Source organism: Miniopterus schreibersii (genome assembly GCF_964146895.1).
Source record: "Miniopterus schreibersii genome assembly, chromosome: 5".
In the NCBI taxonomy this organism is placed as follows: Eukaryota; Metazoa; Chordata; class Mammalia; order Chiroptera; family Miniopteridae; genus Miniopterus; species Miniopterus schreibersii.
In genome coordinates, this window is record NC_138106.1 from 3,616,632 (window position 1) to 3,633,695 (window position 17,064).

A 17,064-nucleotide genomic window follows, 5' to 3' on the forward strand; every position below is an offset into this window, starting at 1 on the left:
GGCTCCAGGAAGGCTGCTGTCATTGCTGACACACAGGTTCCCAGCCTGAGAGCCCCATGCAGTGGAGAGAATTCAACAGGGAAAAACGAACAACTATTGAAAAGAGAAAGAGACAGGAGACGACAAAATGCTGCAGAGGCGATGCACTGAGAGGCAAGCAGGTGACCACAGACCAAACGCAGCCCCCACACCGGCAGAGAAGGGAGGCCAGATAACAAAACATCACTGGGATTCAGCTCGTGCGCGAGACAGGCCTAAGGAAACATACCAAGTCGTTAACCGCGGTTAACTCTGGGGTGTAAGATTAGGGAGCACATTTTTCTTTATACTTACCTTAAATTTAAAAATTTTTCAACGAGTATGCACTGTGTGGTAATTATATTTTTTGAAAGTGTTACTAGTTTTCTGAGATGGAGACTCACTGTAACAGTGACAAATACCTACACTAAAAAGAAAAGCTTGAACTAATAACACAGCCTTCCACTTCAGTGAGCTAAAAAGAGAAAAGCTGGCTAAACCCAAAGCAAGCGGGAGAAAGTAAGAAAGATCAGAAAGCAAATAAATAAAATAAAATACATGTGTTTTTAAAAAACAAAGAAAATGAATAAACCCAAAATCTGGTTCTTGAAAATGATCGATAGAATTACAACCCTTTATCTATACTGATCAAGGGGGGAAAAAGAAATGGCTCAAGTTACTAAAACCATAAACGAAAGAGGGAACATTACTACCAATCTTTCTTTTTGTAGTATAAAGAAATACTACAAAAAACGGTATGCTAACAAATTCGGTAACAGAAAAACAGACAAATTCCTAGAGAGACGTAAACCTCCAAAAGTGACTGGAGAAGAAATAGAAAGTACAAATAGACCTATAACAGGTAAAAAGATTGAATTAGTAATTTTAAAAGTTCACGCCCAGATGGCTTCACTGGGAAAATCTACCAAATGTTTAAAGAAGAATTAAAACCAGTATTTCACACACTTTTCCAAAATATAAAAAAGGAGGGAATACTTCCTAAGTCACTCTGTGAGGCCAGCATCACCTGATACCAAAAGAAGGCAAAACATTACAAGAAAACTACAGACTAATACCCTTTGTGGATATAAATGCAAAAATCCTGTTTAAAGGAAACTGAGCCCAGCAACATATAAAGAGAATTATACACTGTGACCAAGTGAGACACATCCCAGGAATGCACAGCTGGTTTAACATCTGAAAATCAATTAATATAATGCCACCGTATTAATAGCATAAAGAACAGAAGCCATATGAACACTTCAATAGATACGGGAAAAGCATTTGACAAAATCTAACAGCCTTTCATAATAAAAACCCTCAAGAAACCAGAATAGAGGGGCACTTCTTGAACAAGATCAAGGACATTTACAGAAAACCCACCACATCATACTTAATAGTGAAAGACTGAAAGCTTCCCACCTCCTAAGATCCTTCTATTCAACATTGTACCAGAGATTCTAGCAGGATAATTAGGCAAGAAAAATAAATAAAAGGCATCCAGATTGGAAAGGACAAGTAAAGGTCTCTCTGTTTGCAGATGACATGATCTTCTATAGAGCAAATCCCAAGGAATTCATTAAAAAATCTACTGGCACTAAAAAGAAGTTGGGCAAGGCCTCAGGATACAAAATATGGTATACTTCTATACAGTAGCAGTAAACGATCCCAAACAAAATTAATAAAACAATTCTATTTACAATAGTATGAAAAAGAGTAAAACACTTAGGAATAAATTTAATAAAAGTAGTACAACTTATACGCTGAAAACTACAAAATGTTATTGAAAGAAATTAAGATCTAAATAAGTGGAAAGACATTCCATGTTCACAATCAAAATCCCAGATGCCTTGTTTGTTTGTTTGTTTGTTTGTTTGTTTGTTTGAAAAATGGATCAGCTGATCCACAAATTCATGTGGATCCAAGGGACCCAAAACAGTCTTGAAAAAGAACAAAGTTGAAGGACTCAGACTTTTGGAATTTAAAACCTACTACAAAGCTACAGTAACCAAGACAGTGTGGTACTGGCACGAGGTCAGACATACCGATCAATGGAACAGAATTGAGAGCCTAGAGATAAACTCTTACATTAATGGTTGATTGATTTTAACAAAGATGCCACGATAATTTGACAGGGAAAGAATAATTTTTTCAACAAATATCCAGAAATAACTGGATCTCTGCATGCCAAAGAACACTACATACAAAAATAATTTAAGTAGATCAAAGGTCCCAAGTAAGAGCTAAAGCTATAAAACTCTAACAATAACAACACAGGCATAAATCTTCACAGACTTGGGTTAGGCAGTGGGTTTTTAGATATGACACCAAAAGCACAAATGATAAAAAAAGACTGACGAACTGAACTTCACCCCACTGGAATGGCTAGAAGCAAAAAAAGGCACCAGCCAGTAACAAGTGCAGGTGGAGATGCGGAGAAACTGGACCCCTCGTGAGCTGCTGGTGGGATAAACATGGCGCAGCTGCTGTGGAATGGAGTTTTCTCAAAAAGTCAAGCATGGGGTACCATCTAACCCAGCAGTTTCACTGGTAGGTATATATCCGGGAGAAATAAAAATATGTCCACCCCAAAACTCACAAATAACTATTCATAGGTACATTGTCCATAGCAGCCAAAAGGTGGAAACAACTCGAGTGTTCACTCACTTAGGAAGACACAAAAGGTGGTCTATCCACACAATGGAATATTATTTAGTCACAAAAAAGGAATGAAATATTGATACAGGCTATGATATGGACGAATCTTGAAAACATTCTGCTCAGTAGAAGCAAGACACAAAAGACTGACTACGTATCACATTAGCCAATTTATACGCAGTGTCCACAAAGGACGTTCTCTCCGTAGAGACGGAACGTGGAACAGAGGTTGCCGGTGGCTGAGCGGAGGAGGGAATGGGTGGTGACTGCTAATTCATAGTGGGCGTCTTTTGGGGGGGCTGCAAATATTCTAAAAGTAGATACTAAATTTTAGATTCTGAAATTAGTAAATAAAGAAAAAACTCAGTATGCAAAGCGTTCTCTCCACCTAGGGCAGGGGGAAGCCACGTCTGACTGGGGGAAGCACCAATGTCGGGGAGGTGGTGTCGCTGGTGCCCCAGCGCCCCACGCTCAGCCCACCCAGATCTCGGGCGGAGCTTGAGGACAGCTCAGCGGCCGCCGCCCCAGCTGATGCCCCCCACTGGACAGCGTGTGCACCTGCCCTCTTCCGGGGGAACTCTGGGAGCTCCCGCCCGGGCAGCGCGAGCAGGTGGGAAGCGCCCAGGGCCCCCTCCTCATCCCGGGGCTCGCAGGGCCCCCGCTGGAGTGGGGGCCCCTTTGCCAAGCCGCCGGGGCCCCGGCCTACCGTCGATGTAGGCTGGGATCTGCCCGAAGATGGTGAGGTACGACTGGTACACGACCCCCCGGAAGATCCAGTCCACGCGGCTCTCGTTGTGAATGAGGATGGCCTGCTTGGCCACCCCGAAGGACACAACCCACACGGCCAGCAGGAAGAGGAAGAAGAAGACGTCCTTCATCTGCGGGGACAGGGCACCGGCTGCAGCGGCTCGCGCCCCTCCCCGGCGCAGGCGGACCCCGCCCTCCCGGCTGCGCCCCTGCAGTGGAGGGGGGTGCGGCGGACACTGTGCAGGTGCTTGGAGCCAGGAGCTCCGGGGACACAGCCCTGGGGCTGCCCCCGTGTCCCAGTGGGGTCCTGAGCACCCCGCAATGTGTAGGAGGGGCTGGATGTGACCGTGGCCCACAGAGGGGAGCAAAAGGAGCTGTAACAGGGACCAGGAATGCACTGTGCAGATCAGGGTGCCTGGAAGGGGTGACATACAGGAAAAGACCTGAGACAGGAGGCGGGAGCCCAGGAGCAAAGCAGGGACGTGGGAACTGAGGGGTGTGCTTAAGCCCTGGTGCACCTCACTTGCAACCTGCGCCAGGGCCCCTCGCCCCTTACCATCCGCTTCACGATGATTATCTTGGGCCCCAGGGTCTTACTGACGGTGAATATATGCATCAGCCGGAGGCAGAACATGATGAAGTCCAGAGACAGGACGATGCGCCCGGGGTACAGCAGTCCCGGGATCAGCCTGGCCCGGGGCAGAGGCGGGCACCTCAGCTTGCTGCTCCCAGGGCCTGTCCCCAGCCACACGCCCACCTGCCCAAACCCATCTGTGCCCTGGAGGCAAAGGGCTCTGGTGACTCCTGGGCCCCAAGGTACTGAAAATTAGGTGTGAGCTCGGGGGGCAGAGTCCCCAGTGGAGGTGTGGGGGGCATTCTCCAGAAAGCTCTGGAAGTCCAGCCTCGGCAGGTAGCCAGGCTGTGCAGGACGGAGAAAGTGGGCCGTGGCACGGTGGCAGACACACGTGGCCTTCATGGGCAATGGAGAGGCCAAGGGCACAGCAGAATGGAGCCACCCCACCTGTGCACATGAGGAGCCATCCTCTGCTCCCACAGTCCCCAGGGTGGGCAGGGTGACAGAGGTAGCTGAGCCCGCGAGGTGGCCGGTTTTGATCCCAGTCCCGAACCCTGTGGGCTCCCCGAGGGGAGAGAGCGTCTCACGCCCACCTGCAGGTCAGCCCTGCTATGAAGAGCAGGATGGCGGCGATGTCCAGCTTGTTCCAGAAATCACTGAAGTACAGGAGCGCCATCTTCACCAGCCCATACTCGTCGGGGTGGTAGAGGAGCTGCGAGGGGACGCGTTAGGGGAGGCCTGGCCTGCTGTCACTCTAGCCTTACCCCATGCAAAACACCGGCTCCTTCCTGGAGAGCAAGGCTAGCTGGGGAGGGGAGGGGTTTCCGCCACCGCGGGTCACCACCTCCTCGGGCTGCCCTGAGCCCAGCCCTGCCCCACTGCCTGGAGCCGGCTCACCCCGCCCTCCAGCTTCCTGCAGCAGCTCCAAGAAGAGGGGTAGCCTCTGGAGCGACCATGGGAGCCTGTCAGGGGCCCCCTGCGCCCCTCTGGGTACCAGAGCCCAGACCTAGGCGGCTGCAGGGTGAGGCAGGTGGCCCCATGGGAACAACCAGGTCTCTTCACGGGACCACCAGACTGACTCAGGGAGAGGGGCGTGCCCTCAGTCCTGGGGCCACCCCGTGAGGCTGGAGCTTGGCCCCTCGTGGCTGCAGGAGGCTGTGGGGGGAGGAGTTCAGGGGGGAGGCCGCAGACAGGGCGGCCACACCACCTGCCCGCACCTCCTGCCACTGCTCCAGGTCCTGACGGGCTGTGGCGGTTACACGGTGTGAGCAAAATGGGCCACGGGCCACGTGAGACAGCGACCGAGCCTGTGGCAGGTGGGAGGGGACCGGTGGACGGGGTCCCCGAGGGCTGCGAGGAAGGGCGGGACGTACCTGCCGCAACTCCTCGCAGACCAGGGAGAAGAGCCAGAGGTAGATGAGGCGCTCGCACCAGGAGGGCGAGGGCTGGAAGTCCACCATGAGCACGTAGGCGAAGAGGCAGAGGAAGGAGAAGTAGGACAGGATGTTCAGGTGGAAGACGACCACTGGCGCGTTGAAGAAGGCGCGGACCCGCGCCAGGCCCCGCACCGCACGCAGCCTCCGGTCCCTGGGTGACAGCGAGGCTGTGAGGGGCCCGGCCAACGGGAACCAAGCCCGTGTGCTTGGGGGTGCCCGCATGTGCTCACACCATGTGGCAGGGAATGGAGGCACCCCCCTATGCCCACACATGCAGCTACAACAGAGGGTCCCACCAGACACCCCGCAGAGCAAGGACCCCACAGAGCCTGCAGCCTGGTTCCGCCAGGGCCATGACAAATCCTCAGGCCACCAGAGCACTCGGGGCAGGTGGGAGCTCAGGGCAGATGGATGCTCAGGGAAGGTGAATGCTTGGGGACAATAGGTGTTCGAGCAGGGTGGGGACTTCACACAAGTGGGGCCCCTCCCTCTGCCTCCTGCCCAGATGCATCCCCACCATTCTAGGATCCAGTCACGCTCTGAGGATACATGCAACTTGCCCCCTGCAAGGGCATTTGGGATGAAAGGTCCTGAGCCCCTGGGCCTTGCCTGCAGCCCCGCAGCCCCGCAACCAGCGGCACCTGAAGGAGACGAGGCCAGTGGAGAGCAGCGGAAAGACCAGCATGCACAGGATCACCCGCCAGAGCCCGTTGTCCACAGACAGCTGGCCCCACCACACCTTGGTCAGGAAGGCCTGCAGACAGGAGGCCAGCTTCAGGACAGTGGGCCCCGCACCCCACCCTGACCTCGGCCACCCTGTGCCCCACCCCTGAGGGTGAGTCCACACGCTAAGCACAGCACCCTCCGGGCCCCTCAACCATGCAATTCAGTGGGTGGCACAGGGCAGGCCCCACCACCTGCCAACTGAGAGGCTCCAGGTGGGACAGGCTGGGCTCTCCCAAAGGTAACGGGGAAGAGGGGTGTCACATCCGGGCTTCTGGCTCAGGGCCCATCTTCCCTGGCTCTCACCAGCTGGCCCCTCTGAGCATCGTGGGGGGGGGGGGGGGAGACAGGACTTCTCCCCACCGTGTCCCAGCACGGCATGACACAACACTCCATGGACACGGTGACAGCACAGAGCCACGCTCAAGGAAATGCTGTTTCACAGGCACCAATGCACGTGGAGGACCTCCCTGCCCACAGCACGCCACCCTCTCCCCAAGGGCCCAGGTAGGAGACTGACGCTTGGCTCCTAGGGCCTCCTGGGGGACCGCTGGAGGGGGGTTCCCAGGCAGGAACACTCCGTGTGGAGGTGACCGATGGCCCTCATGACCCACCACCCGCTCTCACTTAGCATTGATTTTCTCCTCTGTAAACAGGGAGGAGGGAGGGCCAGCGGGGTCTGCAGCACGTGACTGACTGTCAGGCACCGTCCCTGGGCCCCAAGGACCTGAAACTTGTGAACACATGTGCCATCTACTCGAGTGGAGGCTGCATCCCCCCGACAGCACCGTGGGTGGCTATGTCTGGAAGCAGGTCCTCAGAAGGTCACCTGGATGCCCCCGTGGGACACGAACTTCATGTCCTTGGCCTCCAGGGCCAGCTGCAGGCAGGTGGTCCTCCCCCAGGCCTCTGACACACGGATGAGCAGCTTCTGTGCTCTCTCTTCGTCCTTCCGGTAGCACTCGGTGAAGACCCCTGGCGGAGGCAGAAGATCTAGGTCACAGCAGCAGTGTCCTCGTCACTGACGATGGGGACAGGGTCAGAGAGCCCCTCCAGATGGCATAGCCTGGACAGGAGCGGGTCTGAAACCAAGGCGAGGACCCCAGGGGGACCCGGGGAGCTGGGCGAGCCGGAGGCCACAGCCCCACGGAGCTCACCAATGGCCCTGTGCTCGAACTGGTCGGCGAGTGCCAGCATGTCCTCAGAGCTGTCTGTGTCTTCCTCCTCTTTGGAGAGCTCCTTGAGGATCTTGGTGCAGGCCAAGGCCGCAGCGATGCAGTCCTGGCTCTGGGGCGGGGGAGCCACAGTGAGGACCCGCATGGTCCTGCCCAGGAGCCCGACACACTGCCCAGCGGCGGTGGAAGCAGGGACCCTGAACAGCATGGGCCGCTGGGCACTACTTGTTGCGGCCCCTCGATGCAAACCACTGGGGTCAACCGCAGCACCATGTTCGCCCAGTACTGGCAGTGGGAGCGGTCTGCTTGCCAGAAGGCCCGCTTGCCCACCCAAAACACAGCCTGGCCCCAGGGCTTTAGCACAGCCCCGCTGGCACGAGGCCCAGAGTTCCCGGAGCACCTGGTCAGCCCCGGGTGTGGGGCTGAGGGTCAGAGAGCACCAATGGGGAGAAGCAGCCCAGGCCCATGGGACTCTCCGTCCCGGCTCAGGGCTCCCTGCCTCAGTGGCACCGCCAGTGCGAAGCACCAGAGTGGGACTAAGAAAATCTCAAGGAAGGCTCTCAAAGCACAGCCCGGAGGTGCTGGGTCTAGGAGCTGCATTGGCCCAGCACAAGGGGCTGGTGCCCGAGCCTGAGTCTGAGTCCCACAGAGCACCCCGAGGCCACAGTCAGGCCCGGCCCAGCCGCTGACCCACCATGCCCCCAGGAGAGAACCTCCCAGAACCCCCGCCAATGCCTCGCTGCTGGGGACACTGGGGAGGGAGCCAACTCCTCAAGAGCAGTTTGGAAATGCCAGTACTAAAACAGGGGCCTCTCTGAAAAAAATTATAAAATTTTACTTTTCCTTTAAGAGGCGAATCAGCTGGAACCAGGCTCAGAGCAGGGGCATCGGGACCTGCCCTCATCTAAGGCAGAGATGGTCTCCACTGGGATCCCCAGCAGCCAAAGGAGAGAGATGCGGCCCTCCAGGATGAAACCTGCCCTGCGCCTCCACGGGACAGAACGGCCACAGCTCACGCGCTGAGCCCCAGAACCCACCTGGGCCCCAGAGGCCGGCTCTTCCTGGCCAGCCTCCTCCCTGCATAGACCAGAGGAGTTTGTGCGGCTCACCTTTTGAAAAATTCTTTCCTTGCCTGGAGCCAAGCCCTCTGTTCTCAACAGCGGGCTCCCCGAGTCCCTTCAGGTGCTGTGACGCCCACTGTCCTCACTCCACAGCTGTGCGCCACCCCACCTGCTGCCGGCCCTGGGCCCGCTGGCCAGGTTCTCTGCTGGAGCCCTGTCACTGGTCCATCCACAGCCACTTATCTGGTTACCTGAGCCCAGATGATTTCTGCCAGCTCCCGGCGGTTCTGAACGACGGCCCAGATGAGAAGATCGCGGACTGGGTCCATGGTGAAGGTGATGTGGCCTGATGAGCGTTTGTAGAGAGACCGGAGACTCACTCCCTGCACCTGGTGAGCAGCACACACTCAGAACCCCCGCTGAGGTCCCCACCAGCATCAGCTTCCCCAGGGGGCCTGGTGGGGTGAAGGTCCTGAGCACAGTCCACATCTTCTCAACCTCTGTCCCTGAAGGGCGAGCCTCTTTTTAAAAATATTTTTATTGATTTCAGAGAGAGGAAGGGAGAGGGAGAAACAGAAACATCAATGATGAGAGAGAATCATTGATCGGCTGCCTCCTACACGCCCCCTACGGGAGATCAAGCCTGCAACCCGGGCATGTGCCCTGACCAGGAATTGAACCATGACCTCTGGTTCATAGGTCAATGCTCAACTGCTAAGCCACACCGGCCAGGGCGTGACCTGCATTTTCAACGACACCCTAGACTGTTCTCATGAACACTGGGATTCTAAAACTATCACTCTGGACACACGTAGAAACATCCAGAAAGTGAGATACCAGTCAGCTCCTGCACCACTTGTAGATCCTGTTACACTCCAGGCAGCTCAGGGTTCCTCACTCCTATCTGACGGCATCAAAGCCTTTTTCTACAAATAAAAATTCTAACATGGAGTCCGTTAGCAGAGTCATGGCTGTGAGCTCCTCAGGGATCTACACAGTGTCTTGTAAAAGAGAAACGGTGCAGAAAAAGAGCTGCTGAGCAGACACAGGTTCCCCATGAACAGGAGGACACCTGGGCTGCAGACACATTCAACCTACATAGTGACACAGGAACCAAGCTTCCGCGCCAGTCAGTAAGCAAACACATACTCAGTCCGGGAACAATTCCCAGAGGTAGAGAACACATTTTCCGTCTCACACACAAAACTGCACTTTCTTTAAGTGGGTTTGGAAATTTTCTGAAGGCTTATCTTTATTTAAAAAAATTAGTTTATCTTTTACATTACAGACATGCTTAAGTGTGAGCTTCCACTTTTCAAGCACCTTCCACCGGGTACCTTAAATACACTGGAATCAAGAATAGCAGAACCATGGACATGTAAAACTGAGCCACAGCCTCGTCTTTCTCAGGGGTCAGGCATAGCTTGCCTGGGACAATGAACAGATGTGAAAACTGGAAAGAAGTGGGTCATTTTCTAGCAGAAAAGAAAAACAAAACCCAATCTGACCTTACAACAGACAGGAAACCTAAACAAATAAATTATCAGGAAAGAAACTGAGGATGTTATCAGAAGAGCTACTACCCAAAAAGGCTCCAGGCCCTGATGGACTCACAGGGGAGTCTGCTGAGCTGGTAAAAAGCAGTGAGTTCCAGCCACATAAACTGTTCCAGAGCAGGGAAAGAAGGAAGGCTTCCCAATGAATTTTACAAGACTAACGTAAAATTGGCACCAGAACCGGACAAATAAAACTACAGCCAAAGCCTTAAACATTCTGATGCAAAAACCCTGAAAACATTAGAAACAGAATCCAACGTCCTATTAAACACATCTTGCACTGCAATCAAGGTGAAAGTCAAAACAGCAATAAAAACATTTCACTATCAGGAAATCTATTAAAATAATTCTCCAAAGTCAAAGCGCAGTTCAGCTTCTCGAAGGGCAACTGACAAAACTCGGCACCGAGGCGCTCGTGAAACCTTCATGAATCAGGAGACAACACTCCCTGACTCGTGCACCAGCGCCGCGCTTAACACAGACGCTGCGGGATTCCCGTGAGACAGGGATGAGACACGCATGCTGGCACCTCACACAGGCATGGGCGGAATATTCTGACCCGACTACACAAAAAACAATTACACCTGGTGAGCAGGACGGGGGGGTACAGGGCTGATGAGGGTCATCTACCTCGCATAACCTTTCGTCTCATTCGAAATTTTTAGAAAGAGAGAGTTATGGGCCGAGTTATGTCCCTTCCCAAATTCACATGTTGAAGCCCCAACTCCCAGTGAGACAGGGTCTTAAGGAGCTGGTTGAGTTTAAATGAGGTCATACGGGTGGGGCCCTGACCCAACAGGATTAGAGTCCTTATAAGAGGAAGCAACACATAGGCCGCTCTCTCTACGTGGCACAAGCAGAACAAAGGCCGTCTGCAGCCAGGAAGGAAAGTCTTTCTTAGACCAACCCCCTGGCGCCACGGTCTCAGCTTCCAGCCTCCGGAGCTGTGAGAGAATAAACTTGTGCTGTGGAACCTCCAGTCTGTTGTACTTTGCTGTGGCCGCTGAACAGCCTAAGGCAGGGAGTGTATTTCTTTTCTAATACAAATACAAGCTAAATTTTTTTTTTTTTTTAGAAAGGACACGGCAGTGGCCCAGCGCACAGGCCACGCCGAGCAGGGGCCATGTTACCAGCACGCACGTTGAGCTTGATGTGGGGCACCGGCAGCAGGAGCCGCGGCCGGTCGCTGGAACGGGGCCGCGGGTACAGCGGCTGCGTGGAGTCGCCCAGCAGCTCCCGCAGCACCTGGGCCACGTGGTGCATCTGCACGGCGGGCACTGCAGGCGCACAGACCACGTGCTCGGGCTCCTCCGCAAGCACCTTCTGCAGCTTGCAGTGGAACAGGCAGGAGGGGTCCAGGTTCTTGTGCAGGTAGAGCAGAGTGTCCCACGTGACAAACTCCTTCAGCCGCAGGCCGTTCTCCAGGAACAGCTTCACAAACTCGGGCTTGTTGGAGATGAGGGCGGCCGTCATCATGGGGTGCAGCTCTGAAGGCTGAGAGAGCGCACGTGGGGGTGGGGCTGCATCTGGTCATCGCCTCCCGTGACCCCGGCCTCAACACCCCCGGACAGGAGCGACTGTTGTCTCCAATTTGGAGAGAAGGCAACTGGGCCAGGCCACCGTCCACCAAGGGAAGGGCCGGATCTTGACCCAGGCCATCCTGCTCCCGTGGCACGACTCAGGTGGGCCCAGCGATGCCCCACCGCCCCCAGGGCAGCCTGGAGAGCCCATACCTTCCACTGCCGCTCGTCTGTGAAGATCTCACTCCGGGCGATATCCACGCGATTCCACGCCACTGCCAGTTTCAGCTGGTGGTCCCAGTTCTCGTGGCCAAAGTAGTCATGGCTCCGAGAGGCTGCAGGTCAGAAACCCAGCATCCCCTGCTTCAACCTGCATCTCAGAGCCGCTGCCACCAGCATCCCTGTGGTCTAACAAAGCCAGAGAGGCAGGCTCGTCCCCAGCCTCAGCTCTCAGGAATTTTAATTCAACAAGTACAGTGCTCATGTGATATTTGTCTTTCTCTGACTGGCTTCTTTTACATAGCATAATACTCTCCAGGTCTATCCATGTTGTCTCAAAGGGTAAGAGATCCCTTTTTAACAGCCGCATAGTATTCCACAGAGCAAATGTACCACAGCTTTTTATCCACTCATGGGGAGGGGGCGGAGCTGGGTAGAGGGGTTAAAAGGGGGAATATGGGGGATATCTGTAATACTCTCAACAATAAAAATAAATTTAAAAAAATAAGTACCATACTCTGTTGCAAAGTCATCACCCCCACCCGCGCACATGCCTTTATAAAAGCTTTCCTCTCAGTGTTAGAAACACACAGTCCCCAGTCTCCAAAGGCAGGCACTTTTACGTGAACATTCAAATGTCACCACCATGGAGAGGTCACTTTCCTTTTGTGTCGCGGTTGCAAAACTACCACCTCATCCAGGGTGTCAGTACAAGTATTTTGTCCAACTAGTTTATGTTCTCTCTTTCTGGTTTAACATTTTAGGTTGTTGCTTGTGGAAGAAAAGGAAAGAACTCTGACCCTTACCTCACGCCACACACAAAGCCAACTGAGGTGGATCGTAGACTTAAGCATGAGAGCTGTGCCCACAGAGCTGCCACAATGGACAGAAGGAAATGTTTGCAACTGTGGGCTGGGTGAAGATTTCTCGGGGCACAAAGAACATAAACCATAAAGGAGCAAACTGATAAATTAAAATGCATTAAAATTTGCCCTGGCCTGGTGGCTCGGTTGGAGCATCATTCTGTGCACCAGAAAGTTTGCGAGTTCAATTCCTGGTCACGGCACATACCTAGGTTGTGGGTTCGATCCCGGTTGGGAAGCATACGGGAGGCAACCAGTCGACGTCTCTCCCTCACATCGATGTTTTTCTCTCTCTCCCTCTCCCTTCCTCTCTCTCTAAAATAAAATTTAAAAAATTTAATAAAACATATCCTTGAGTGAAGATTTTTTTAAAAGTTAAAATGCATTAAAATTAAGCCTCTGCTCTTCAAAGACACCTTGAAGGAAATATAAACGCAGACCAGGAGCTGAGAGAAAATATCCCAGCACATACATCTGAGGAAGGATTTGTATCAGAATCTATCAAAACTCTTACAATGCAAAAGTAAAAGGACAAATAACCAGGTAAACATGAACCAACAATCGGAAAGACACGCCACCAAGATGATGTCTGAATGTCCAGAAAGCCCAGGAAAAGATGCTCACATCATTAGTCATCAGGGGGCCACAGGGAGACGTCGCCTCCCACCCACTGGGACGGCTACGGCCTGAGACTGACGATGCCGCACCCTGGCGAGGCCGCAGAGGGGTAAAGCTGTACGATTTTTTGGAAAACGACTTGGCAGTTTCTTAAAGTTAGATATACACTCACCCTAAAGAACCAGCCACCCATGCCTAGAGGTGGACCCAAGAGAAATGAAAACACACAGCTGTGTTCCTAATAACCCCAAACTGGAGGCAACCACAATGTCCGTCAACAGATGGCTGGATGACAGACCACCACGCAGGACAGAATCCAGCTCAGCAGAAAGAGAAGCCGAGTCCCGACACCTGTAACAACACAGAGCTAGGCCAAAGTCACCTTGCAGGTTAGCCACCCTTGATTGAGGGCAGCGGAATTCTGCAGGGCACAAATCTTAAATGCACAGCTCGCTGGCTTTTTACTGCCGTTGGCACCGCATAACCACCACCAAGATGGAGATGGAAACCCCAATGCCCAGAGGCTGGCTCCCAGCCCTGCACTCAGCGCCTGCACTGAAGGGGCCACCGCCACGGCGTTAGCTTTGCTGGCTCCGAATGTCGTCACAACACACTGAGAGCACAGGCTGCCGGAACTTGGTGCCCCATGTCTGGGGGCCCATCTTGGGCCACAAGGAGAGTCCTTCCTCTCCTAGTGCTGTGCACCGATGGTCAGACTCAGTGTTCCCAAGGGCCCTTTGTCATGGCCTTTGAGGACCACAGCAGCCTTGGATTTCCCCAGACATGAGCTGCTCGGTGGCCCTCTTCTTGGTCCTTCAGCCACTTCAGAGAAGACAGGGAAGAGACAGACGCTTCCACTGCCCGTCTGTGATGGGGACACCCTTAGACTCCTGACCCACCAGATAGGCAGCAAGTCGCGGCTCCGTACCCCAGCCCCACACATTGGTCTGTTGCCACCAGGAGGGAGCGGCTCTGATTCTGTTCTACCAGCTCTTCCAGGCTCTTCTCTGTTCCAGCAAAAATCTTCCGAGACAGAGGCCTTTAAACAGAAGTCTCTAGTCTAAGTTTTAACAATCTCATCAGCGAGGTGAGGTTTTGTGGGCAATACTCGGTCCTTTTGTCAGTGACAGGGGCATGGAGTGGGTGTACAGAAATAAAGGCCACGTTGGACACTATCGTGGAAGCTTCCCGCTCTGTGTCAGGGTCTGCCTGGGGCCCTGTGCCCAGCACAGTCATGTGGAAGCCAGCGAAGGACAGGGAAGTCCTCACCTCCCCAGCAGAGGGAGAAGAGAGAAGAGGGAAGTGTGGGCCCGGAAAGAGTGGCCAGAGGGCAGAAGGCAGACCATGGAGACTGCCCGGAGCTCTGTCGTTCACAAGGACCCCGAGTTTGACTCTACTGCAGGGGAAACAGAGTTCAAGCATCTGACCGAGTGTGGGGCGTCAGAAGTAGGAGTGCCCAGCTTCTTTCTTTTAACCCTGAAATTTTTATTAAAACTATGATGACCACAAAGGGATAAATTAGTGTGGACCACACTCAGATTTCAGTTAAAAAGACAAGTTGAGAAAGACACCTGTACCCCAACATTGGCAATGGGCACCCACCTGCCAGCCACTCTCTGACCAGTGTGTCTGACCAACTAGAACTCAGGGTCCTGAGCACCCTTGTTCCGGCCTCTCCCTGGGTCCCCGCTTTGCCTGACCCTCACCTTTCAGCAAGGCCTGCAAGATGGCCACGTCCACGTCCTGCTGGCCGTCCTTGCCTTCCCGGAAGATGGTCAGCAGCTGCCGCCTCCGCACAATGTCTTGGATCTGCAACAGACATTCCCCACGTGAGGTCCTCAGACACGGAGGCCTCCTCCAAGGGCACCCAGAGAACTGAGGCCCCAGACACGGAGCCAGAGCCGCGGGCATGAGTCCCGCCCACCCGGGTGGCCAGGACCACCACCTCGACTCCCTGTGCCCCGGACAGTGAAGATGAAGACGCTTAGGGACAAAACACGTGATGTCTGCGCGTGGTCTGTGGTGTAGGAAACACAACCTGAGTGTAAAGCATGCTCACCCCGCCCATGAGGTAGTGTCTGCTGAACGCTCGGTGTTGCTTAAAACCTCCGCCGGTCCTCCCGCCTGGGCCTGCCATTCCTCACCCTACCTGCTACCTACCTACCTACCTATCCACCCACCCATCCACCCATCCACCCGATCCAATCACCCACTGACCTATCTCTCCATGAATCCACACCTCTCTCCCCGCCCTACCTACCTGCCCGCCTACCTGCCTAGCTCCCTGCCTGTCCACATATCTACCTACCTGCCCACACTATCTACCTGTTTACCTTTCTATGGATCTATCTGTTTCTCTATGTGCCTGTCACTTGTCTGTGTGTCTATTACATCATTTCCTGCCGGCTACCAGTTGCTGCTCCCCATAACCCCCTCACCCTGAGACCAGGGTTCATGTTCCACAGGTCCTTCGTGGCTCCCAAAGCTTCAGATGCCACCCGAGGCCCCCAGGCCAGCCACACCCAGCCTCCCTTCCTTCCCCCTGCTCATGCTTTCGGATGGGCCACTCCCTACCTAGAAGGCACCCTCGAACACCCCACCTCCACCCCTAAGAGCCCCCCCCTCCCCACCCCTCAGGGTGCAGCTTTCACATCAATTCCAGAATAATCCCTGGCCTCGCAGCCTTTGGTCCACATGACAGACGGCGCTGTTTTTGGAGTTCCTGTCCCGTCCTCCAAGAGTAAGTACCACTGTCCCTATTTCACAGACAAGAACAGCGGCGCTGAGGGAGGGCAAGTGTGTCCTGACACAGCTACTTGGTGAGTCCCGTGATGTGACCCCGTGGCAGGTGTCCACATGGGCCATCTCACCCCGCCACCCGCTGCAGTGCAGACCCACACTCTGGGGTTCGCTGAATGAATCACTGCTCATGACCACGAAGCTAGGGGTCCCCTCCTTCAAACCAGAGTAACAGCGAGGGGTCCCCCTGACACTGCACTGCATGAGTACCGTTCTCGGGGCTTTGACTTGGCGATGAGGAGTGGAAAAGCACAGGCTCCCCTGGACCAGGGGTGAGATTCAGTTCTGCCTGAGTAGTTTATAAACTAATCAGGGAAAGGCCCCGGGGCCTGCCCACCGATTTCTAACAGCTCCGTGGGAAGCGGAGCTGACACAGCCGGACTTTAGCATCTTCACAAACTGACCTGACCACACAGCAAAAGCATTCTCACAGGACACCCCTGTCTGACAAGGTCACCCTGAGACCACAAGAGGCACCGGCAAGGACAGGTCCCTGTGCCACCAGAAACACCCACAGAAGGGCCTCGGCTCCCCTCCGCAGTGAGCTCACTGCCTTCGAGCCTCCGCCCCCGCACGGCACAGACCCTCGGCACCCCCCCAAACCACGGCTCCCCAGGGGAGTGTCCTCCCCACACCTGGTCACCTACGATGTGTCCCCGTGGTCTTTGGCTGGTGGGCATGGACCACCCATATGGCCTGAAATCAGACATAGTTGGGGCTGAGCTGCTCCACAGACTTGCCCTGGAAAGTATACATCAGGCACTTAAAACTGAATCTCCAGGAATTTTTACAGCCCGGTTCATCGTTCACGGAACTGGATAAAAGATACAGACCCCGATGGCTTTGCAGCCCCAACATGTTGTTGGGGAGACAAGGATTAGAGAGGTGCTGAGTACCCCCCTGAGAATCCTGCCTGGAAACAGGGACTATGTGAGCTCAGGATGGCTGACCCCCAGCCCTGAGACAGCAGTTAGCTTGACCAGAGGATCGGGGTGCAGGGAGCTCTCCTCTGAGCTCACCCAGCTGGCCACGGGCTTTGTGGGATGCTTGAGTTCCCCAGGGTCTGAGGCTGGGCCAGAGCCTGCCGCCTGCTGCCA

General features: G+C 54.2%; 1 protein-coding gene across 2 annotated transcripts in view; it reads right to left on the bottom strand.

Moving 5' to 3' along the window:
* The window catches only part of TRPM2 (transient receptor potential cation channel subfamily M member 2), a 48,290-nt gene that overhangs the window by 13,788 nt on the left and 17,438 nt on the right, over positions 1 to 17,064 (bottom strand). For both annotated transcript variants that reach the window (XM_081138264.1, XM_081138265.1), the window contains exons 10-20: positions 14,875 to 14,977; positions 11,682 to 11,803; positions 11,089 to 11,442; positions 8,644 to 8,781; positions 7,314 to 7,443; positions 6,986 to 7,131; positions 6,075 to 6,187; positions 5,371 to 5,584; positions 4,591 to 4,709; positions 3,980 to 4,112; positions 3,383 to 3,554 (exon numbers count right to left, since the gene is read on the bottom strand). In XM_081138264.1, the coding sequence (XP_080994390.1) occupies positions 3,383 to 3,554; positions 3,980 to 4,112; positions 4,591 to 4,709; positions 5,371 to 5,584; positions 6,075 to 6,187; positions 6,986 to 7,131; positions 7,314 to 7,443; positions 8,644 to 8,781; positions 11,089 to 11,442; positions 11,682 to 11,803; positions 14,875 to 14,977 (1,744 nt within the window). The remainder of the gene's footprint in view (positions 1 to 3,382; positions 3,555 to 3,979; positions 4,113 to 4,590; positions 4,710 to 5,370; positions 5,585 to 6,074; positions 6,188 to 6,985; positions 7,132 to 7,313; positions 7,444 to 8,643; positions 8,782 to 11,088; positions 11,443 to 11,681; positions 11,804 to 14,874; positions 14,978 to 17,064) is intronic.